At 35.9% G+C, this 25937-nt stretch overlaps 1 protein-coding gene across 1 annotated transcript in view; it reads left to right on the top strand.

Annotated features, from left to right (window-relative positions):
* DHX15 (DEAH-box helicase 15) overlaps nt 1-25937 on the top strand; it is a 65307-nt gene that overhangs the window by 25625 nt on the left and 13745 nt on the right. The window contains exons 4-8 of the mRNA XM_039236660.1: nt 11082-11241; nt 11722-11940; nt 16958-17125; nt 24356-24442; nt 25682-25831. Coding sequence (XP_039092591.1) covers nt 11082-11241; nt 11722-11940; nt 16958-17125; nt 24356-24442; nt 25682-25831 — 784 coding nt within the window. The remainder of the gene's footprint in view (nt 1-11081; nt 11242-11721; nt 11941-16957; nt 17126-24355; nt 24443-25681; nt 25832-25937) is intronic.

Below are 25937 nucleotides of genomic sequence, written 5' to 3'. Positions count from 1 at the left end.
ATCTTTTAGGGCTGGAGGTAAGCTATGGAAACAGACCATTAATTATATGAACATATAATGTTTATTATTTACATAATATATAGTTATGTATTTATATGTTTATATAAATAAAATATGCATTATATTAAAAATAAACATTAATTATAGGTAAATTTATTGAACATCTGTTTTAGTAGGCTTTGTTCTAATTCATTTATGGCACTGGGGTTAGATAAAGGTAATTTTGACTAAATCTTTAGAAAAAGGGGCAGTAATAACTTCATGCCGATCAGAGTGGCTAAAATGAGCAAGTCAGAGGACTCTAGATGCTGGTGAGGCTGTGGAGAAACGGGCACCCTCCTACACTGTTGGTGGGAATGTAAACTGGTGCAGCCCCTCAGGAAAACAGTGTGGAGGTTCCTCAAAAAATTAACAATAGAACTCCCATATGACCCAGCAATAGCACTGTTAGGAATTTACCCAAGGGATACAGGAGGGCTGATGCATAGGGGGCACATGTACCCCATTGTTCATAGCAGCACTCTCAGCAATAGCCAAATCATGGAAAGAGCCTAAGTGTCCATCCACGGACGAGTGGATCAAGAAGATGTGGTTTATCTATACAATGGAATACTACATGGCAATGAGAAACAATGAAAGCTGGCCATGTGTAGCAACATGCATGGACCTTGAGGGTGTTATGCTGAGTGAAATAAGTCTGGCAGAGAAGGACAGATACCATATGTTTGCACATATAGGTGGATTAGGAGAAACTTAATGGAGGACCGTGGGGGAGAAGAAATGGAAAAATAGTGGGGGAGAGAGAGTGAGGCAAACCATGAGAGACTCTTGAATGCTAACAAACTAGGGACTGATGGGGGTGGGGGGGAGGGGATGGGGGGTGATGGGCGTGGAGGAGGGCACTTGTGGGGATGAGCGCTGGGTGTTATATGTAAACCAGTTTGACAATAAACTATTAACAAAAAAGGGATGGTAATAAAGAATAAGTGTAGTTATTTACCACTTATTTCCTGTCAGACTAAAAACTCATTATTGTCACCTTAGAGTTAGAAATCTTTGGCTTTGTTAACTTGATTTCCTAAGGGTATGCCTATATTATTACACTTGACTTTTGTGTTTGATTTAGGTTTAGTTACAGCAGGCTCTTGGTTTACCTGGCTAACATCTTACAAAATAATAAATAAAACTTAAGCATTTATACCAGCTTTCTGTATATTGTGTTGTGAGGATGATAGAGCATTTCCTTCAAAATTTGTGAAAACTTTGAATAGGCAGTGTATTTTGAAAAAGTGGTTTAGTTGCCTTCTATTGTTCTTAATTTCTTAGGCTTTTTTTTTTTTTTTTGGCTTGACTACATACATAGCTGACTGAAATACACCACTTGTATTTTAGCTGTTTGCCCAAATAAAGCTGTTTGGATGCTTAAGCATTTTAGCTAAGAACTAGGAAGCTGTTATATATGTGACAGGCGGGGTTTGATGTTTTTTCTTTGCTTTCTTTTTGTCCATTTTTTTTGGTGTTGGAAATGCATTAAAACATTGTAGATTCCAAATTACTCAAAATACTGTGTGGTACCTTTCCATGTGACTATTTACATCTAGTAGTTCTTATTGTACTCAATATCCTGCTATATATACGCTGTTGTGATTGTAGTAAGAGGACTGTTTTTCAAATGTATCAAATTGAACTTGACCCTATATAAATGTTTGCACATCCCTTTACAGATGAAAGCAGCACTTAAGTACATAAACTGTTAGTGTCACTGTTCTTCTCTGACGTGGTTGGGAGGCTTAAGTAAGCTGTGAGGCAAAGAAGATAGTTTGACTCAGTCACATGAATTGTGTAGATGATTTCATCTCATTGGAGCTGAGAAGGCTGGAGAGGCTTATGCAGATTAACTAGGTAGATGAACTAGGTTTTAAGTAGAGTAGAAGTTCCCATGCTGCCTTGGTTCATAGTATCAATACTTAATGTCTCACTAACTTTTCGTGATAGTCTAGGCCTGAAGAAATAACTCAGAACTCCATGTATTTAGTAGTTCAGCCCTAAAAACTTACTAATAATACTTCTGTCCTAACAACTTAGTAGCCATTTAAGCAAGTACCACACATACTGGGAAAATATTATTTCATTCTTAACCACCATTGTTAGTTTGATGTCTGCGCCAGTTTCTTAAACTTTGAAGTCAGATTGGATACTGCCACCTTTATTATTCTACACTGATATTTGCCTTATGTTTGCTTTTTATTATAGCAACTATCAAAAATTGAGCTTTTCAAAGATAATATCAAAAGGAATATAGCATAATGAACTATCTCTGCTAGTAGTTCCTGTGGCATCACATTTTGAGTATATGGAAAACAATAATATAAATTGTTTTGAATCATTAAGGTGAGAACATAATTACTCTTCTCTTTGGACGTCATTTAACAAATTGAATCAGTCTACTGATAGCAAGTTAAGTGACCTGTCAATACTCAAAGAAGGAGGTAGTTTTCTCCTGACTGTAGGTATAAATAGATGTTAGAGTTATATGGTAATCTAAACTTGGACTGTGCTAGGGGATTATATGTAAACTATCCTTTAGGAGATCTATTGAACACAAGTGTGTTCTGATTTTTTAAATTGCTGTGGTCACATTATCAGGTTTGTAAAGTTTCTTTTTACATAACTTTATAAAACTATATAAATTGAGAAAGTGCTAGCATTGTGGACACATACAGAAGACTTTAAGTTAATGATGAATCCAAAAATAGGCAGATCACCTGGAAGAGGTGAATAACTTCGTATTATACTGACTTACATATGCTTAGAATAGGTGGTGAGTTCTCTTATTTTTGTACCCATGGCATATAGAAGTAAATGATATTGGAAGAAATTGTTGGAAGGTAATTTGATGACTTTCAGTAGCTGCTGAATAAGTGTAATAACATTCACAAGCATGTTTAAAAATTGATAATTGACCATAATGTTGGTATTGTGAAGGATGGGTAGGTAGGGTGTGGGTGTTAGACTTACTATATTTATAGTAGTGAAAAGAGCTCTATTTTATAAAGTCACTCTACTGTATATAGTTCTTTCTCTAATATAGTTTCTGGCAAGTGCACACTGTTTTAGCTTTGTCATTCTTCTGCTTCCTTTTACTGTTATTCAGAAAGTATTTTACTAATAGGGGTTTTAAACAAAAATAGGTTAGATGATATGGGGGAGAAGGGAATAAATATTTATTTTTGGTTATAGTCTTAGAAGTCTTGATTCATTATAAAGAATCTGTACACAAAACTGTATGTGTAGCCATTTTAATATGGGTAGTTTTTATTTTAAGTTTGTTTATTTATTTGGGGAGAGAGAGGCCCACAGGAGCGAGGTGCAGAGAGAGAATCCATACTCTGTGTGGAGCCTCATGCGCGGCTTGATCCCATGAACTTTGAGATCATGACCTGAGCTGAAACCAAGAGTCAGACGCTTGACCAACTGAGCCACCCAGGTGTCCCTAGGTTTTCTTTCTTTAAAAAAAAAAAAAAAAAAATTTTTTTTTAAACATTTACTTATTTTTGAGAGAGCAAGATGGAGCATGAGTGATAGAGGGGCAAAGAGAAAGGAGGGGACACAGAATCCAGTGCAGGCTCCAGACTCTGAGCTGTTAGCACAGAGCCCAGTATGGGACTCAAAGCCACAGACTGTGAGATCACAACCTGAGCCAAAGTCAGACACTTATTAACCCACTGAGCCACCTGGGTGACCCCTAGTTTTTCTTTTAATAGAGCCACTCATATGACTAGATTGTATTGTAGTGGGTTAATGTAAAATTTTAGTAAACAGTAAAAATTTATACAAACCTTAAACAGATTCTAAATGATAACTTAGAACTTGTACATTCATTCATCAGTCTGTTAATGTAGGACTGACGCCATTTCCTTGAATATGGACCCTTTGTTTGGAGTTCAGTTATGTAGCAAAATGTCTAGATCTTACTGTGGTATATATAAACTTCACACACTTAAAAAATACATAAGCATTTCCTTTCTGGAAATCAAGAAAATTCATCCTTTTGAAATTCTAGAATTCCATACCCCTTTCACGCTTTTATAGTTATGTCACATTTAATAGTTTTGTGTGTGTGTGTGTGTGTGTGTGTGTGTGCGCGCGCGCCCCCGCGCAACTCCTCTTTTTCAAGCTTTTCTGAAGCATATATCAGGACATGCATATAAAGCTCTTTTCTGTGCTAAGAGTTATCATTTCATGTCAAGTATAATTATGTTGATGTTGACCCAACTGGTAGGAACAGAAATGTAATTACCCAGATTAAACAATGCCAGTCATTTATAATAGATAAACTTTAAAGCACGTACCAAGAATTTCTTTGGGTCCTGCTGCGTCAAGTTTTGGATTCTTTAGAAATGCAGTTTTAAGTTATTAGCATATTTAATTACACCAGAATAAAGTCTATACTTTGAAAAGTTGCCAAATCCTAAACAGTATTGTAATAGCACTACATAACTGGGATTTTCAAAACAGGTTAACTTCTTTAGTGTTTATAGCAGAGTTGGTTTAAGACATGACTGCTGATTTGACTTCTGTTGTTCTAGAACGGTAAACATAAAGTTGCCTTATTTTAAATGACTATAGTTTGTCTAATTAATTCTATTGATGGATACTCAGATTTGTGGTCTTTGCTATTAAAAACACTGCTGCCCTTAGTACCCTCTTAGAACCTTGTATACACGTTTTTTCACACACACATAAGTATATGTTTGAAATGAATTCCCTACAAATGAAATTGGTTGCGTCACAGCATATATTTGAATTTTATTAGATTGCCCTTTATAGATGCATCTACTCCAGCCAGTAAGGAATGAGCATACGAGTGTCTGTTTCCTGTATTCCTTGCTGACACTGTGTTGTGGAACTTTTTATCTTTATCAGTATTGTAAGTGAGAAATGAAATAGTATTAAGGCTTTAATTTGCAGTTCTTTTGTATGAAATTGAGCATCTTTACATATATTTATAGCACATTTGTGTTTCTTTTTGGATCTAAGACTAGTGCTTTTCTCATCTTTCCAAAAGTATTGCTACTTGCTTGACTGATAGTCGTCTGTAAGGTGCTATTTTAAAATGCATTTGGATCACAGAGAAGGTAAATTTGAAAAAAATGTACAGTAACGTAGGATTGATAAAACCTGGTGTCTGTTCATATTCTTTGCCCATCTTTTTATGGTTAACTGGCCTTTTTCTTTAAAAATTTTTGTTTTAGTGTTTATTTTTGAGAGAGAGAAATACAGAGTGTGAGGAGGGGAGCGTCAGAGTGAGAGACACATAGAATCCCGAAGTAGGCTCCACGGTCTGAGATGTCAGCAGAGTCTGATGTGGGGCTCAAACCCATGGATTAGACTGCGAAATCATGACCAGAGCTAAAGTCCAACATTTAACCAACTGAGCCACCCAGGTGCCCAGAGCTGGCTTTTTTCGTATTGATTGTTAGGTGCTTTTAACAGAATAGTGTTCATGATAGAAGTTAAAATTTTCTTAACAAAATTGGCATTTTGTATTTTAAGTTCTAATTTTTGCTCACTTTTTTTGCTTTGTCACACTTCATACCATTTAGAAGCTTGAGTTTTATACAGGTGTTTTTAATTAATTATTTGAAGCCATGTGTTCCAATATTTACTATTTTCGTTTGTTTTACACATCTTCGATCAGTCTGGATTTTTTTTTTTTTTTTTTTTTCTTTTGAGAGAGAGGAGAACAAATCTTATGCAGGTTCTGCACTGTTAGTACAGAGATCTACTTGGGGCTTGAACTCATGAACTGTGAGTTCATGACCTGAACAGAAATCAAGAGTTGCTTAACTGACTGAGCCACTCAGGTGCCTCAGTCTGGAATTTTTTTTAGAGGGATGTAAGGTTTGAGGTAGGGATTCAGGAAGATGCACAATCTTTGTGTCTCTCAATATATTCCTGCATCAGAAAACATATAACACTGAGTTATTGGGGATTATTTCCCCATATCGACACAGTTTTTCATTACTCATAACTTGAGTTTTAGTCATTAAGATTCTTTAAAGTTATAAATAATTTGATACAGAGTTCTTTAAAAATTTCTGGTGTACATTTTGGGAAATATTTTCACCTTTCTGTGGGTCCTTTTTATGATTTTTTTCCTTTTTTTTTTTTTAAGGTTTTTTTTTTTTTTTTTAAATTTCTAGGAGAGAGAGAGACTGCGTGAGCAGGGGAGGGTCAGAGAGAGAGGGAGTCACAGACTGAAACAGGCTCCAGGCTCTGTGCTGGCAGTCAGCGCAGAGCCCGACGCGGGGCCCGAACCCACGAACCGCGAGATCATGACCTAAGCGAAAGTCGGATGCTCAACTGACTAAGCCACCCAGGCGCCCCTATGATTTTTTTCTTTGAACCAGACCACTTGAGATGTTTTTCAAAAAACGCTTTAAGTATATGTAAACACAGAACTAAACAAACAGTACCTTTGCAGTATGTAATGTTTTGTTTCCTTTGCTCACGTCAGAATTGGTGATGTTGGCTGGGATGAGGTTTGGCAATAGTTGTAGTTGTACTATGCCATTTGCATGTGCCTGTTGCAAAAAAAAAAAATAAGCTAAGTTGATGTTACTCAGCACACTGAGGTTTTTTTTGGTTTATTTTATTAATTAAACATTCATGGTTGGAATTATGAACTGTTTTTGACTTACTTTCCAATGATGTTTTTACTGCATTAGGCATCTACTTAATCTGCCTCTTATTTAACTTGACTTAGAGTACTGTTTCTCATACTTCAGCAAGCATCAGAATCACTTGCTGGTTAGAACAGATTGCTAAGTCTCATCCCTATTTCGGATTAAGTATGTCAGGGGGCAAGACCCAAGTTTGTATTTCTAACCAGTTCTCAGGTAATACAGATGACTTTTTAAGCAAGTCTTCGTTTCAAGACAGGAAAACACTGGATATTAGGGTATCCAGTCAAGTGTAGAATTTGACTGTTGGGCAGTTTTCAATCATTTGTCTATCACTGAAACTTCAAAATGAGGTAATCACAGTTTTAATATCGTGATACCCTGTTTTTGTGACTGATGCCTTAGTCTGCATAAATACTCATTATTACTATGAAAAGTGGTGAAGCTTAAAAAGGAAAATGGTTATAACTTATATAGCATCACTAGTACCTGGATCTGTCTGTGCTCTGTGTTAGGCTATTTATTTATTTATTTATTTATTTTCTAGGCAGAGGGCCTTATCTATCTAGTAGTCCAGGAAATCATTGGGTAGCTTTTTTTCCCTCAAGGTTAATAAAGGCCTTAATTTTTAACACACACACACACACACACACACACACCCCCTCTGTGCATAATTTAAAAATAATAACCCCTAAAAGATACAAGGGAGCAGTTTTGTTAAAACACAGATAGCTGTTCCATACAAAACAACATAAAGAATCAGAATCAAGTCACTCTGAACACAAAATCATCTCATAAATAATATGGCCAAAGTTGCCAGTAAATTTGGTATTGGCTCAGATTGGCTCAGTTAGGCAGTGTTGGATCCTTCTGTCTGTTTCCTCTTTGTAGCTTATGTAACAACATTGACAGCAGGCCAGAGGCGTCTAGATGGACAGAGGAGTACAGAGAGGGAGGAAACCTGGGGATGATGGGTGTGTGCTCTTGCTCCCTGCCTCTCCTCTGGGTTTTAAATAGGCCAGGTCAGTTGATTGTGGTCTTCACTGTTTCTGACATTTTTGACCTATTGAACTTGGGTCTTGATCTAGACCCTCATACCCTCTACTTTGTCAGTGAACATGCCTATACTTTGAACCTCTTAATGTACTTTGAAAAGTTCCTAAAGGCAACTGCTTATGTTATACTAGTGTACTTTTTATTTAAAATTTCAAAACCTCATTTAACACACAGAAAAATTTACTGTGTATAAATACGATACCTTGGTAACCACATGCCCTAAAGGAGTCTGAGATTGTGGTGACACAGAACAAAAGAATTGTCACAAAACTCTCAAGGCCTACCACCCTAGTTTTCCAATAAAATATATTTGTGTTTTTCAGATGTTAATAAGACATGCCAATAGAGACAAAATTAGAATTTTGAAGCCATACACAAGAAAGATGTTAGATGGCAGAAATCTGTTCAGGTTTGGCACACATTTAAATGCTCAGTGTTCAAGTAAGATGGAGAGGGGGAAAAGAACATACCTGTTTTTGGAGGACAATTTTGTATGACTTGCATCTGGTGCTGGGTTATTGATTTTTCTAAAAATCTCTTTCTGTTTACAAATCCACATGTACCTGGGAGATCTAGCTCTATTTCTCTGATTGAAAACAAAAGACCACCCAAGGGTTGGAGGGTCCATTAAAACCAGGGCAAAAAAATGTGTTGATGACTAACAGCATCCAATGCAGTCATTTCAGAGGGCAAAGAAAGACGGAGAAGACTAATATTTTTGTTTGTTTTAATATAATCTCTTTTCAGTAGATCACAAACTATTTTTTTTTCTCTCTAGTTCCAACTCCCTCCCCCACACCAGCTAACTTTTTGCTATTGTCTTTATACGTACATTTTCTTGGGACTTTGGGGAGAGGGTGTTAATGTAGGAGGGGCCCAGGTTTGGGAACTAGTACACTGATATATATATAATCTCTTTAATTGGCTTTGAGACTCTGGAAAGATTAACCACTAATATTGAATTTTGTTCATTAGAAAAGCAGCAATATTGACTGTATTTTTAAGAGACCTTTCAACTTTAAAAATGTAGTTTTTCCTGAAGTTCTCTCTTAAGCGAGCAGTAAGCTTCCTATACCCCTGTGATGCAGTAGATAGCAGTAGCATCTCATGGAACTGGGTCATTGGGTGATGATCAAATATTGAGGTGCTGTTGTACTGTTGACAGTCTGTCTCTGGAGTCTGGAAGTCTGAGGGTTTAGCCGACCATTGAATGTGGCACATATGGTATGCATAGTTTCTAATAAAACGTGGCAAATAGTAGTTCCATTGATGTACAGTATTGGTGTTCTCCCACTTGCAGCATTTGCTCTCAGAAAAATTTGAAAGAATGAGGATTTGGGTTAGCGGTGCTTTTGAATGCCTTTACACTGTTGAAGCTTGAGGAATCTGAGCAGGAAAAAGATCAAAATAAATAGAATAGCTTTTTTTCTTAATGTGTCAAGTTAAAGTCTGATACGTTATCAGTTTTGTGACTTTTAGTATGTGAGATTGGTGGTTCATTTTACAGTCTGAGAGTCTTATAAATTGGTAGCTGTTTGGGTGGTGGTTATTGCCTGTGAATGCTTGAACTTGATCTAACTGTACATATTTCACCTCAAGTAAGTAATGTGCTACTGTTGGAACTATGTATTGAGTTAACTTGCTAATTAAAATGACTTCAAAAAGATTACACTAGGATTCTATTTTGAAATGACGAAGCATGGAAACCGAGCAGCATGGTGTAAATTTGATAGTATTTAAACCAGTCTTGTTTGACGAGTGACCAGTTCGTTTTGTTTTTGTTTTTTGGGTTTTTTTTCCCCCTTGCAAAGCAACAGACAAGCGCTTTGTTGAATCTGAGAAAGTTACTCACAAAGTAGATGAAAACTATATTATGTTTTGCTGCTGAGATAATGTGGAGAAGGATTGCCTGTCTTATGTCAGTAATAACATCTGAAGGCAGAAGTTCCTAAATGTCCTCAAATAGATCAAAGCTGTTTCAATGCAGCTACAGGCTCTTCTGTAGCTGATTCATGCTCTGTGCTGCACTGTCATTAAGGCATTGAGTCATAGTTTAATTGGCACTGTTTTTTTTCCCCAGTAGTCTTAATATAAAATAATCTTGCAGGTAATGCTGTGTCAACTCTAGAAATGTAGTTTACTTTAAAAAATATGGCCAAAGAAGAAAGAAGCCTAAAATACATAGAGTAGGATAGGTTTGTTTGCCAAAAGTCTTATTAAATTTAGAATTAAGTTTAAGTGAAATAAAGAGAAGGATTCACTTCTATTGTACATTGTCAATTTGGTGAATTTAAGTGCTCCAACAGATGGCATTAGCTAAAAATACCAAGTTGGTCCGTGAACAATTAGGTTAGACTCATTTGTGAAAAAGAGACCCAAAATAGTGAATTCATAAATGATGACTTCAGATTTTTATACTGCTTTTAAATTTGTAATTAAAATCATTAATTGAATGAACTGTGATTTCAGCATTTACAGGTGGACTTTATTTTGTCCACATGCCAAACTAAGTGTAGTTGTTTCATATTCAGGACAGTAGCAGGCGGAGTAGAATGGCTAAGAGATGGCTGGCCCACACCAGCATTTGCAAACCGCGCTTCATCTGAGTGCTCCATTAGTGGATGTGTCTTAGCCATCTCTAAACCTGGTTTCCTTCCCTAGTTCATTGAGTTAGCAGATGTCCTTTGCCTTTCTCTCTCATACCTATTTATCAACATCTCTATAGTGCTAGTGCTGCCCCTTGTTCCATGAATGTGTTCCTTTTTGTGCTTCTTTGCCATCATTTCATTGAATTGGGTGGGGCTGGGGAAAAGAGACAGTAGACTTTTATGCTATTTTAGCTTTTTTGAACCAAGTAGCCTGTTGTTAGCTTAAGTGGGGGAATTACTGAAGCTTTAAAGAAATGTAGATTTGCATGTGATAACATTTTCGTGATGTTACAAAGCAAGCGTCTTCTTAGTTTTCTTTTTCAGGTTGATTATTTGTGTTTTAAATTTTGTACTTAACTAATTTAAGTGGTGACTTTTGTTTTGGCATTTACATGAAACCATGTGATCATTATATTCCATAATCATATTTAAACTTCTTTTCGTAACACATTTCACTATTACCGTCTCACTTGACAAGATTTCATAGTGTATGACTTGTGTCATAAATACATATCTTTAGACATTTTTCTTGATGCTTAATTTTGCAATTGATTATGAAACAACAGCGTATTTGTTTTGGGAGGTTTAATTTTGATTCACCTGATGTCTTTGCATTTTATTTTTATGTCATGAAGTTCAGTTTTCAAATGCATTAAATGAACCTTGACCAACTTGTTTTTTGTGAATATAGGTATATGACTGATGGGATGTTACTTCGTGAAGCTATGAATGATCCCCTCCTGGAGCGTTATGGTGTAATAATTCTGGATGAGGCTCATGAAAGGACATTGGCTACAGATATTCTCATGGGTGTTCTGAAGGAAGTTGTAAGACAGAGATCAGATTTAAAGGTGAAGTAATGTTCTTACTCATTTATTTCATAGATGAGCAGGAGAGAGGGCACAATTGAGAGAGGGGCAGAGGGAGGGAGAGAGACAATACCAAGCAGGCTTTGGACTCTCAGCGCGGTGCCCAACACAGTGCTCCGTCTCATGACTGTGAGATTATGACCTAAGCTGAAATCAAGTGTAGGATGCTTAACCAACTGAGTCACCCAGGTGACCCTAAACTTTCGTATTGTTTCACAAAAATATATTATAGTTTATTGGATATCTGGTTTATCTCTAATTTTTTAAAATGTAAGTAAGTCTTTTACTGTAGCTCAGCATTTCTGTATTTGATTTTTTAATTGGTTTATTTGTATGAAGGCTTTTGTAGGCTTTTTTATAATTGATGTATATAGAGCTGTAAAGATTACTTGTCTTTTTTTTCTAAAGACCACATAAGAATCTTTGAGGACAGCTTTAAATAATTTACTGTTTTCTTTGCAGGTTATAGTTATGAGCGCTACTCTGGATGCAGGGAAATTCCAGATTTACTTTGATAACTGTCCTCTCCTAACTATCCCTGGGCGTACACATCCTGTTGAAATCTTTTATACTCCTGAACCAGAGAGAGATTATCTTGAAGCAGCCATTCGAACAGTGATCCAAATTCATATGTGTGAAGAGGAGGAGGGAGATCTTTTACTTTTCTTAACTGGTCAAGAGGTATTGTCATTGTTTGCTTTGTTATTTAGCTTTTAAACATATTAAATTATACAACTTTTTAAACCTAAGAACTTGGGGCATATATTAACCACACATTTCTTATCCCAAGGCACAGAGGTTCTCTTCAGTTTGATATTTATGTATGAAATGTATAGCCCTTTTATGTATTCTGTGGATACCTTTATGTCATTAGTGTTTGTTAATATCCTAAGAATAAATTCTTTTAGAATTTCAGGATTTAGCAGTTGTAGTCTCAACTTTGGAGAGACTTGGGTGTGGTAAGTAGTGTGTGGTAATTTGCAGTTTTGCTGAGGTATGACTTTGAACCACATAGCCACTGTGAAATCAGGTTATTATAGGTAGTTAGCTTTTGAGGGAACTTGAGTAACCTGGATGCCCATCCAACATCAAAATGAGTTTGGTGTTTTGTTTGGTCATCTATGTGTGTGCTGAGGATTGGAAGGAATCACTGAAATTTCTTAATTAGGATTTACCCATTTTATGATACTGATACACATTTTATTTTCAAGTGCTGCATGTTATAAACTTGTTTCCCACAGTAGGTTTATAGGTATGCTGTGATATTCTTGAGCTGAAGTTCAGGAAAAAGCTGTCTGGATAAATCAGTTTCAGAGCCTTTTTTTGCTGGAGGGTTTTCTTAGAATTTGTCTTTTGTTTCAATAGGCTTTTGGGATTTTCTAGAATGTGCTTCTCAAACTGACATACATGCAGATCACCTAGAAAATTTGCGGATTCTGATTCAATAGGACAGGTGGAGTCCGAGATTGGATTCTCTGTTCCTGACAAGCTCCTAAGTAATGCTGAAGCTCTCCAGGTTTGAGTAGTACAAGGTTCTGGAGTGGTAGTGTTCTGTTCGACCTTTCTTCAGTGCCATACATGTTCTGTGACTGTGCTGTTCAGAGTGGTAGTCCTCAGCAGCTTAGGGCTTGTGAGTATTTAAAATGTGGCTAGTGAGAGGAGAGACTGAATTTTAATTTTAGAGCATTTTATTTAAATAGCTACACGTGACAACCCTCTTCCTCTTTCAGCATTTGTATGGCCTACTAGTTAGGTATTGTTTTTACATTTTATTTACTTATTCTGAGAGAGATTGAGAGAGAGCGAGAGTGTGCAAGAGAGCAGGGGAAGGGCAGAGAGAGAAAGAGAGAGAATCCTAAGAAGGCTCTGAGTTGCCAGTGTAGAGCCCATCGTGGGGCTCCAACCCACAAACCATGAGATCGTGACCTGAGCTGAAACCAAGAGTCGAACACTTAACCAGCTGAGCCACCCAGGTGCCCTTGTTTTTACATTTTTAAAAAGTTGGAAATAAGACCAAAGAACATGCAGCAGGCAGGCTAAATGGATGCAAAGCCTATTGTTTTGTCCCTTATGGTGAAAAGTCTGACCCCTGCCCCAGGACATTTCTCAAGTGTGGCCAGTGGACTTTCTGCCTAGGGGAGGAGAGTTTGTTAAAGCAGCTTCTTGGTCCTCTTCCAAACTTGCTGAAATAGGTGAAATCTGAGGCAAAATATGGGAATCTGCATCTTGGATGAGGTCTCCAGGCTACTTGCATATTTCCCTAGGTTTAAAGGTCACAGTCTCAGAGGAATGTTTAAGCCTGTGTAATTCCTGTGGTACATTAATGGCAGCTCGAAACAGTTGTGGGGAATTGCCCTAGTTCTCCCAGGTAGCAAAATCAGAGGTCTTCTATTTGATATTGCCTTCCTCTATTGGCATGTGAATTATTTTATTTGTACTAAGTTTCTACAGAAATGCTTGGTATACATACTATTCAAGCATATACTATTGCTTTAAGAGCTATAAATACTGAGTAATTGTTTATTCCTCATTTCTTCAGCATTCATATGATTTATGATTTGTACCCCATTGACCATGATTCCTTCTCTATAGAGCAAGGGTTTTCAACCTCATTGCAATTTACATGGCAATTCAGTCATTTTTTTGTTGTTGCGGGGTAGCCTGTACATTGTGGCATCTTTGACCTTATCCATTAGATGCAGTAACATTCCCTCCTTCAGTTGTAGCAGCCAAAATTGTCTATAGACATTGCCACATGTCCCCTGGGTGGAAAATCATTCCCAGTACAGAGTCATACTTTTTCTTCTGGGATATAAAACGTGTTGCAAATTCAGTGTTATAGATAAACCTCTGTTGGTACTAGTCTTCCTTTTTATGCATTTTGAATGGAAGAATTTTTATACATTTTGTAAACCAGAGTATCAAAATGCTTTTTTGATGGTGTATAAACAGTATTTACGCTCTAATGCAGTGTTTAGGCTCTTGAGGTATTCATCTTGTCCTTTTGTGTCTGGTCTCTATAGTTTCTTGCTTCACCTAGAGTACATAGTGTATTTTCTTAAATGACTTTTTAAAATAGCCATTATATTCAGAAAACTAAGCATATTAGAATTTTATCAGAAATACCAGATAGTCTCATGGTGTGGACCTGAAAGGCTTTTCTGTGATTTGACTTCATATACTTGATGTTTTGGCAGCTATCCTATATTTGGGAAAAGGGAGTAAGCCCCGTGGTTTTCAAATGTGTGCTGGACTGTATGTTTTCCAATAAAGTTATTAACTGTAATTGTAACTAGGTTTGTATGTGCTCTGTTATATTTTTAAATACCCTTTAGGTGACTAGTCTTGAATTATAAAGATCTTGAGGGAGAAAGTAGCAGAGTACCTAATGTATTTTGTTTCACTGATTGTGTTTAGTAGAGCTGACTTAAAGATACATAAAATATTATTTTTCATGTCTGTGAACCTGTGTTATTTTTACATGGTCAGTATTTTACATGGTAGATTCTTAGAATTCAGGACTTCTGTCTTTGTAAACTTAAATAGCACCCATAAAATTTTAAAATTATTTTTAAGAGCATTTTACCATTATGGCCACTTAATAATGCTTGCATACTAATCTGAGTTATTTAGGGTAAAGGAGATCAATCTTAATTGGTGAAAAGGTCAGGAAGAATTTTACTTGTTTTTTATGTTAATGCATAAAATCTGGATTTAGGATTAAAATTAAGTGTTGCCTTGTGGAAGTCCTTAGGGGGGCTATACTTCTGAATTAGATAATAATTATAATTGAAATATCAATTGTTTGTAAATGGTTATACGAAGATGTTAAAACCATTCTTGAAGCAGCACATTCTTTTACTGTAAATTTTGCATTCAGCAAAATGTCTTTTTCTTATGCACTGAGTTCAGCCTCCTCAAATTACTAGTCCAAATTTATTTATTAATCTATATTAATACTTTTGGAGCTGAAAGGTTTAAAAGCTCCTTAGCTTCTGTCTCAATACTCAGTCTTGCTCAAAACTAACAGTTGGTTGCTTTATGCTGATGAATGTCAGTGAGCTTTGTTCTTTTCTGAACTTCCTGTGTTTTCTGTGGAAATTTGGTAAACTGAGGGAAAAATTTTGTTGCAGTTTTAAAAGTAAGTGTTTAGAACTTTGCTTATGTAAAAAACAAGTGGTGTGGGAGTTTTTTTCTCTCCTCTTTAGAGATATCTTTATATACCATGCAGTAGTGCTTGTGTTTTAGTTCTGTACACATTTGACAGATTGCATAGTCTAGTCCCAAGTAAAGTTGGAGTTATCTTGTTAAAATTCTGGAATCTGCAAGTGTATGATTTGGGGCACTTTGTTTTCTAATATATGAAATTTGGATGTTTGGTGACTTTGGACCTTTTATGTTCTGGTCAAATACATGGTTAATTAAGTAAATTAAAAACATTCTGGATATTGGAATCAATTTTCCTATTTTCTTTTTGTTAATTTTAGTAAAAGCTGACTTGGGGTTTATATTCAAATCTTTTTGATTTGGAAGAAATCTAATTTTGTATTTGCATGCCAGCAGGGGGCATTCTAATCTAGATACAGCATTTAAAAGCTTTTTTCCCCCCTAAAAATACTTGTTTTACTTGTTATATTTTTTCTTTCAATCAGCATTCTTTGATTTTCTGTTAAAACTTCAGATTTCAAAGGGAACTGTTAACATCAAATCCTTAATAATAATTTTCTGTGATAATTTTCAAGACCCTTACCTGTTTTTTAATGAAATTACTATGTTTGAAAGAGGGGAAAATTTTTGCTTTTAAGTGTCCAGAAACTTTGTATTCTTTAGCATGGAAACAGAATTGAACTTTGATTTAAAACCATTTCAAGGACAACTGTTTTAACTTGTTGTAATAAAAATATAGACTACATTTACCTGATAAATTTTTCCTGTATTTTGTTTAATAATTTTGATTTTTAAATAAGAGATACTTTGTTGATAAATAGAGCTACTGATTGGGTCATTATTGAATAGGCTGCCAAATCATTTAATATACTTCTGAGTATAACCAGATTAATGTTTCAGTAAAATTTAAATTTGTGCCCCACCCCCTTGCCACTCCCTTAGAGCCTCCACCTACCTCTCTTTCTCTGTCTCCCACATACTCTTGAGTATTCATTGTCTTCTTTTTAAAAATGGATTTGAATGCAATGCAATGGAGTTTTCTGTGGTGGAGAAGATGGCTAAGTTATTTGGGTTAGCCTACTTCTTAAATATGTGTTGATACTGTAAAGGTGTTTGTTCTCATTAGGCACAATGAAGCAAATCTTCCATATAATTACATTAGTGATACGTGACATTAAAGCCTAATTGGCTTATTTAAAATATCTAGCACATCAATTTCTTTTAGATTGTGAAAATTGAAAAGGTTATGAGTGCAGTTAAATATTCCTGGGTGAGAAATTTTAATTTTAGTACAGTTTGTTGAGAATTAATTAGGACATTTGACTAGATAGAAAAGAGTGTGGAATGCCAATAAGAGTTATTTATTTGATTATAGAAATGAAAATTTTTTCAATAGTTTTAGAAACCTCAGTGAAGTTTACTGAGTTTTGATTTACCAAATTTAAAATACCTGTACAGAATTAGGAAAGTGATAAATACTTAAATGTTTCAATGTATATTTTGTTTTTACACTCACCCTTTTATTTTGTAGGAAATTGATGAAGCCTGTAAGAGAATAAAGCGTGAGGTTGATGATTTGGGTCCTGAAGTTGGTGACATTAAAATCATTCCATTATACTCTACACTTCCACCTCAGCAGCAACAACGCATTTTTGAGCCTCCGCCTCCAAAAAAGCAGAATGGAGCAATTGGAAGAAAGGTTAGCATAGCAATGTTCTCTATAAACATTTCATTAATACAGAAAGAACTGTGAGATATGAAAGTGTATTGAATTATTAAGGACTAAGTTATGGGTGATCGTGATCTGGATTGCACACTACAAAATATCTGTATTTCAAAAGTAAATATTAAGCAGTATACTTGGAATTTTGCATAACTTTTGACTGTAGAGTAAGAGAATGTACTGTTTCCTATACCCTCCAGCAAGCCCCTCCTTAGTAAATGGGAGTTTGATTAGGATAGGTAAAGAAAAGAGGGAAATGGCCTAGTGTTGTTTTTCTCTCCATTAGTAAGTGGGTTTCTGTAGGCCTGGAATGTAGATTCTCTTAGTATGGATGTCTGCCTGGCTTAGGAAGGGAGTGAGGGTTTTCCAAACCTGTTTCGGGGTTTTTTGTTGGGATGGGAAGGGTATCTGAGTAGCAGTTTGAAGCAGAACATCTATCCTTTTGTTTTAAGAGCTGGGTTTTCTAATAGATTCTTTGAAAATAAAAATTATATTGTTTGAAAAGGTTTGAAAAATCGTAATAGTGGAGCCCGTCATTAGGTTAAGTAATAGCTGTGTCTGAATGAAATTTGTTAAGATTCTTGATCTCTGGTTTTAGAGTTTTCATTTTTTAAAAAAAAATTTTTTAACATTCATTTTTGAGAGCGAGAGAGAGACAGAGCAGAATGGGGGAGGGGCAGAGAGAGAGGGAGACAGAATCTGAAGCAGGCTCTAGGCTCAGAGCTGTCCACACAGAGCTGGGCACAGGGCTCAAACCCATGAACTGCAAGATCATGACCTGAGCTGAAATCGGATGCTTAACCAACTGAGCCACCCAGGTGCCCCTTAAAGTTTTCATTTTTTAAAGTAGGTATAATTTACCTTCATCACCTTGGGAGATTATTATCAAGGATTAAGCTTTGTGTATACAGGGTACTGCTATATCTAGAACAAACTAGACCACCAGTGGTAGCAGCTATAAATTCCTTGAATATATTCATGTAGAAAAAAGTCTTAGTTGAAATATTACTTATGATTAACTTACAAGTCAAATTTGGAATTTATTGCTTATTTCTATATTCAGGACTAACAGATTCTCACAATTTTTTTTATGCTTTTTTCAGTCTTTTGCTAATGTTTATGTTTATCATGATTATTGAAAAAGTATACATTATCAAGATACTTAAATATATCGGGGTTAATTACTTCTTTACATGGCTGTGTAAAAAATGAACCAGATACATTTTCAAATTAAAGGAACATGCTGAAAAGATATACAACACCAGCCTAGTGTAAATTAACAAGAGACTAATCGGGAAGAAATCACCTTCTGAGATTTTCATAGATCAGCAAAATTAGTATGACTTAAAAAAGTCTGATCATAGCTTCATTCTGTTGAACTTTCCCAGTTATTTTTGTCCTAGTGTGTCTCTAGAACATGTTAAAATATATTTCCCTGTTACTTTATGTGCATTCTGAACTTTGGGGAAAACTTGAAGTTTAAGTGATAGTTTTAGTATATAATTCTGAAGTTGATCTGTTGACTGAAAAGTACTTACTTGTGAAGTTCTTAGCATAATTCTATATCAGTGGTTGTATATAAAGTAGCATTTTCTTATATATTTGAATAGTAAAGAGGAGTAGCCTGCAGGCAGATGATTTAATTTTTCTTGAAATTATGTATACTTTGCATATCTGCATTTGTTTTAATTTGAGGGTTTTGGTTTTTTTTTAACCACTGAGTAAAATTGACCATATAGCAAGCTTTGCAAAATTTGTATCTTTTCATGTAGTTCTTTTCATTCCATTTTTAGGTTACTTTGAGAAAAATGGGCCTGAGCTTATTGAAGTATATGTCACACCTGAGCTCTTTTGCTTTGTTAATTATTAGTATATTGGAAAGTCAAGTTTAGCCTGGTGCCAGTCCAGTACATGAAACATTTTCTAGGATCTGCAGCTTAAGCTCATGGAATAGAATTTATTGCTTTTTGTGTTCTTGTAAATCATAAGGATATTGAGGAGAGTTTGGTCTTACTGAAAAGAATGACTCAGCAGTAGTTGGATATATGTGTGTTGAAGGCCGTAGATGATGAAGGGACCACTGGAGTCCCCAAAATTTGGGTTCACATTGGTATCCTATCCTGGGCTTTTAATTCAGAGCCAAACCAAGGGCCATAGTGCTGCTGTATCATCCGTCGGTGGTGTTTCATTCAGCTAAAGCTACAGGACCTCTTGTTGGGAATTCCTTTTCTAAACTTCTTGGCATGAGTCAGCTTCATCTTCTCGAGGCTGAGAAGAGTACCATCACAGCCCTCCTGGATGATCCAGGGAGAGGGAAGGAAGACTTCCTTGGCGTGTGGTGTGTTATTGTCAATGCGAAAAAAGGGATTTGAAGCCCGGCATGTTTAAGGAAAAGTAAACATTTTTATAGAAGCCTAGTTTAGTTTACAGAAGAGGATTCACTCCTCTAGACCTGTTTGTGGTGTCAGATGGAGAAGCTGGCTGGAGGAAGGTAGGAGTGCCAGCTGAGACCCAGAGACAGCAGAAACACACCCTGGCCAAGCACCGACTGGCGCTTAGGATGAGCAGATGATGGAGCTGAGCAGGTGACCGGGACCGTTAGAGAGGTCAAAGAGATCAGCGGGATTGTGGGGAAGGAGGAAGAGTAAGGGTGAAGATGCGTACAGGTTCTGTGAGGACAAGTGGTTGGGTACTGGAACAGGAAGAACTGGCATTTGGTTGCCATTTTCCTTTTGTTGGATTATTTTAAACAAAAATGCCACAACTTTGATAATATCCTGTTTACATTATAAAATATAGGACTAGAGGCCAAGTCTTGCTGCTTCTGTCATGAATTCATTATACCACCAATTACTAGAATGGAGCTTTCATTCACGAATCTTAAACTGTCACTGATTGATATTCACAATTGATTTAAAAGTACAAAGGAGCATTCAGGGATTTATGTTCTGCTTCCAGTTGCGTAAAACAAAATACAATTTGATTCTTTTTTTTTTTTTGTTAAATTTGTTCTAATAGAAGGATAATAGCTAGCATAAAATAGAATGTAATAAGTTAGAATGTTTGGAACAAAGGGAATATTTAATATAGTTTTTAAAATTCCACCAAAATAAGTATAATTCCATGTTTATATTGGGGCACCTTTTGTAAGGTAGTGCCTTATTATCTTACTGATTGTGTTAACTTATGCAACATAGACTTTATGATTGTAGTAAAATAAAACAGCTTTTTAGTATTAAAGTTTTAAAATTAGGCAGTATTAAGGTTTTATGGGCATTGGGGACTTAACTAGCATTCCTTTTGCAAATAGTTACTGAGTTCCTTTTATGTGGACTTCTAACACAGCACTGCTGGTAAACAGTTTCAAACTTTTAGTGATCAAGAAAGTTCAGAATGTGTGTATTTTTGTGAGGATAGATCATGTTACCTGTTTTTTTTGTTTTTTTTTTTGTTTTTTTTTTAATGTTTATTTTTGAGAGAGAGGGGTGTGTTCAGGGGAGGGGCAGAGAGGGAGGGAGAGAGAGAATCCCAAGTAGGCTCCGCCATCGCAGAACCCTACGTGGTGCTCCCGTGCATGAAGCTTGAGATCATGACCTGAGCCGAAATCAAGAGTCAGATACTCAACCGGCTGAGCCCCCCATGTGCCCCCCATTTTACCTCTTTTGATCATGCTTGACATTTATTTACGTATTTGATTTTAAGTTCAAGCTACAGTTTTATGTAAGCATTAAAGTTTACTCAATAAATTACTTGTATGCATCTTTTGACTATGACTTAAAATTGCTGTTTTATAGATTTGATGTTACTCAAATCCCAGCCACTATTCTTTGATTTTACTTAGTTTTCATTAATTTTGTCCATACAAATAGCTGATTTTTCTGTAGCTTATCTTAGAGTTTACTAATTAACATGGCTCAAAGCATACACTGCTCAATAAAAAAGAGAAATGGTCCCTGTGGAGATGGTTCTATAGTTCTAAAGAGAGGCTTAATGATCCACTATCTGAAGATAACTTACTGTGGTGTTGCTGGGACATGTACAAAAAACGAAGTTAATGTCCTTACTGAATTAGCGACCCCTGCAAAGTTCCCTGGGGTTTAAAACTCCAGACTAATTGAACCTAATGCCTTATTGTGTCCAAGTAGAATTCAAGTAGAGCAACTCAACTACTACTTTGAAGTGGAATTCTTGAAATAAAAGTGAATTTCATTGGAAGGCATTTTATTGAGGGGGAAGGGGTTAAATCTAGATGAAAGTTAAATCTTAGCATAAAAAGAAATTGGCAGTGATGTCAAACTTTTTTCCACGGAGTTTATTCTATATTTAGGGGTTATTTACCTGAAATAATTGCTTTCCTAATGAGGTTTGAATACTTTTTAAGGCTCTTTGAGCACTTATTGCCATGTTACAGTCTAGAAAGCTTGTACCATTTATATATATTCCCACTGGTCATACATAGGTCCCTTGACAAATTCAGGATCATTTTGTGTTCTGGCCAGTTCCTAATTAGATCATATGCCACTTAACATCTAGAACATACTTAGGCTTGCATTAGTCTGCTGCTAAGGTTTCAAGGGAGCTGGGTAACTTTTATCATTTCCTTAATTTGTTCTTGTGCATTATGTATGTATGTTTTCTTTAGCCTTAGCTAGCATTACCTCTCTATCTGTAATAGTAGAGTCATTAGAAGAAGCACCCTAAAAGTTGTAGAGTTTGTTACATGAGTTTTTCCTTTTTTTGCCCCCCAAATCTACTTCCCCATGGTTTCAGAACCCTGCCTTTTCCTCATAGACACCTTAATAATTATTAAATCAGTATGGTAGGTAAGTCCTGCTCAGATGTTTTTATTGCCTTAAAGTTTTTAAACCAATTTACTTGTAAGTCTTTGGAAAAAAACTTGAAAGTCCTGTTTCTCTGTGGTCTTTTTTAACATTATATTGACTTTTGGATGGCTGTAGACTTGATAATGACATGGGGTTTGCCAGGTGGGCATAATCTGAAACACTTGGGGAATCACAAATCCTCACCTCCTCGGACATATTCTGTAGTTTGTCACATACACACCAAAAGAAAATGCATGCACATGAAATGAACTTATTTTCTGGAGAAAAGTTATTTTTAAATAACTCTAAAGAATTGATCATATCAAGAAATTTTTATCACAGTTTTCTGTTCTAGAAGAAACCTGTGAAATACAATTTTTTAATTTCATCCATTGTTCTAAATAATATATCCAGAACCATAACGGTTTCACCCCAAAATCCCAGAAAACCCTAAGAAATTACAAACATAAATATTGGTTCTGTAACAAGTTTATAAGGAAATTTTATATTATGTAAATTTATTTGTTACAACTTTGTCTTCACTAGATTACTATTCAGGAGTCCAAAAAAAATAGAAAAAAGAAATCAAGGTTTGGGAGTATTAAAATCTTTCCACTGGAACTCAGCTTTGTAGGTTTACTCCCTGGCTCTGCCACCCGACTCCTAAATTCATTTCCCATTCCACCACAGCACACTGACTTTGTAGAAGACTGTTAAACTCAGGATATTTATTCAAATTCTTCTGTCAACCTTATATGCCTTGCTTATGTTTGCTTCACTTCTAGTGAGTGAACCATGTGTGGGTCATCTAAGTATCTTAAAAAATATTTCACTAACCTCAAACCTCCATGTTTTTTACTCATTTGCTAGTTAGCAGTCTTTGCAACTGCCCAATAAAAAAAGGAAGGATTTTGGTTTTAGATGTGCGAATGATCTAAAATATTACCATGTTATTGGCTTTCTAGTAAGTTTAAGACCTCCAAGATTGCCTGGCGGTATGAGTCTTTTAATTTTTTAGTTGTGCCTGTGGACATTTTTGCCTACATGCTCTAGTTTAACCTGAGTCTTCTACTGCTAGTGTTCTTTCCCTTCTTTCTTATGGCAGAACCCACCCTACCCTCAACAACTCTCCTAAGGGCTGGTTTTCTCAGTAAGCTTCCTTTGTTTTTGCTGTGGAAGTAAACCCTTTTTTAAGTCCCACAGTGAGTCTTTGGCATTACTTCTACTTTCTGCCCATGTCTAATCTTCCTTTACAAACGGTAAAAGCTGTAAGAGCAGGCTCTGTATCTGATTTCATCCTCTGTGTCAACTGCTTGCATATATAGGCATCTCCACTTAATGGCAATTTTCTGTTCCTGAAAATCAAATGTTCTGGGAAAAAATACTAATGAGAATCCCATTTTCATATTGTTTAATAAAAAAAAGTATGTGACATACTACTCTCAAACCCCAACTAGTTTCCTAAAATGTATCTAAAATCTGTCATATATTTACATAAAAAAACAAGCTACCATATTAATATGTAAATGATTGTTCCCTGGCAATAAAAGGTTATGATGATTCTTGACAGTTGCTTTGCATCCAGTGACGTTTTGTTTGAGACACTTTTAAAAATATCTGCAGTTGATTCTTAAGATCTGCCAGTTCTTGAATTATAACTTGAGATTTAACACACAACCCCCCCCCCCCCCAATCTCCCCAATGCCCGTACTTGCCATTTTGTTTAAAATGTTGAGGTTTGGTGATACAAAATTTCCTCGTAAATCTTGTCAGAAAATACTGAAAGGTGTACGTGTTGTAGAGTTTGGATAACCAAATAATGTTCTGTCTCGGAGAGGTTTCTGTAAGGTAACCTTGTGTTATATTGTTATTTTTCTTTTGATAATATCCTTCTATTTAAGAAATCAAAACATGTGATTGATAAGCTGAAGTAATAGCTTTTGTTGAGAAAGAAATTTGCTGTGATGGGCCAAATGAAAATTTGAATTGAGATCTTAAATATTAATTTGTCTTTATTGCATTGGCCGTTAAGGATGAAACCTTATTTTTAGTTTATATATTGGATTGAAATTCATTGTTCAGTGAAAGTTTATGGCTGTTATTTTAAGTTTTTTATTTATTTTGAGAGGGAGCGAGCAAACGTGGATGAGTGCAGGGGAGGGGCAGAGAGAGGAGAGAGAATACCAAACAGGCTCTGCACTGTCAGCAAGGAGCCTGATGCAGGGCTGGAACTCATGAACCATGAGATCATGACCTGAACCGAAATCACGAGTCAGACGCGTAACTGACTGAGCCACCCAGGCACCCTGTCATGGCTATTTTTACTGTCATTTGAATTTTACCCAATTTATAATACAATTTATATACTATTTCTTTCTAACAGGTAGTTGTGTCAACTAACATCGCAGAGACATCTTTGACAATAGATGGTGTGGTATTTGTGATTGATCCTGGATTTGCAAAACAGAAGGTACATATTTTAGTACTTTAGTTGTATATTTCATTAAATTAGTGTTGGCTTAACAGTACTTAGTGTCTACTCATTTAATGACTAGAATTTACTTTTTGGAATTATTTTTCTGTTGTGTTTTGTTTTCAGACTTCGTGATGATGAGCCCTTTGTATTGTAGCCGGCTCTCATTTAGTAAGCCCATGCATGATGTTTAGTCCTAGACTGCTTTTTTCCCCCCTTTTAAAGATTGCTTTGTTTTTTTTTCTTTGTTTTTGTATAGCAGTGGTGAGTGTTTTGGTTTCTGTTTTCATTTAAGGGGTAGTAATAAGAGGACAGGATTGTCATTCCGTTGATCAGTCACTTAGCCTTTGCAATTAGACTTTCTGTTATGTGCCAGGAATAGTATCTGAAAAGGTGTTCTGTTAGTCTCTAGTTTAGAGTACTGAATACCAAGGACTTTGGCCAAATGAAGTGACTACTGAATAAATACTGGGTATGTTTTATTATTCAGACATCTTTGATTATATTTGATTACATTGTGTAGGTATAATTGAGAATTTGATGCACATAGTATTATGTTTCTGCTGGAAATTTTTCTCTTTAAATTGGCAGTATGTAACTGGTTTCTTGTGGACTAAGTTCAAAACATTTTTCTTGAATGGAACATCAGGTGTTGACATTAATAGGTTCTTTTCAGGCAAAAGCCTTCAACGGTGTTTGTCCACTATATGAAAACAAGATAAAACTGGTAGAACTGAAATTATTTTATTTATTTATTTATTTTTTTAACTTTCAGTTTTGAGAGGCAGTGACAGAGCTCGAGTGGGGGAGGGACGGAGAGGGAACACAGAATCTGAAGCAGGCGCCTGACTCAGAGCTGTCAGCACAGAGCCCAGTGCGGGCCTCAGACTCAGGAACTGTGAGATCATGACCAGAGCTGAAGTCAGATGCTTAACTGACTGAACCACCCAGGCGCCTGAACTGAAGTTGTTTTAAATTTGGAAGAGTAAAGATGATATAATCTCTGCATGTAAGAACCTTTACATGTTAGCTTCAGTCTTCAGAATGATGGAGTCAGAGTTTCTGAAAGAAAGTTAAGGCACAAGAATGATTAATTCTCAGATTCCATTCACAGCCTTTATTGGTACTACTACATTTATTTTGGGATTAGCTGTGGAGTTTGTGTACCTCTTTTAGATTACAGTTTTGTGTTTAACTGAAGAAAAAAAATTCTTAGCGTTATTTCCATTCCAATAGGTGTATAATCCTCGAATCAGAGTTGAGTCCCTTTTGGTGACAGCCATTAGTAAAGCTTCGGCTCAACAGAGGGCTGGCCGAGCTGGGCGTACCAGACCTGGGAAATGCTTCAGACTTTATACAGAGAAAGCTTATAAAACAGAAATGCAGGTAAGGGAGTTTGCTGTATACTTAATATGTGTTTCGAAGGTTTAGTTGAATTTGTTACCAGTAGAAAATTGTTTTATTTACTTCATCCTGCCTTTTGGCACCGTTA

The sequence above is a fragment of the Hyaena hyaena genome, unplaced genomic scaffold (genome assembly GCF_003009895.1).
Source record: "Hyaena hyaena isolate Hyena2069 unplaced genomic scaffold, ASM300989v1 scaffold_114, whole genome shotgun sequence".
In the NCBI taxonomy this organism is placed as follows: domain Eukaryota; kingdom Metazoa; phylum Chordata; class Mammalia; order Carnivora; family Hyaenidae; genus Hyaena; species Hyaena hyaena.
The sequence above is the reverse complement of the archived record's forward strand: the minus strand, read 5'-3'. Positions and strand labels throughout refer to the sequence as shown.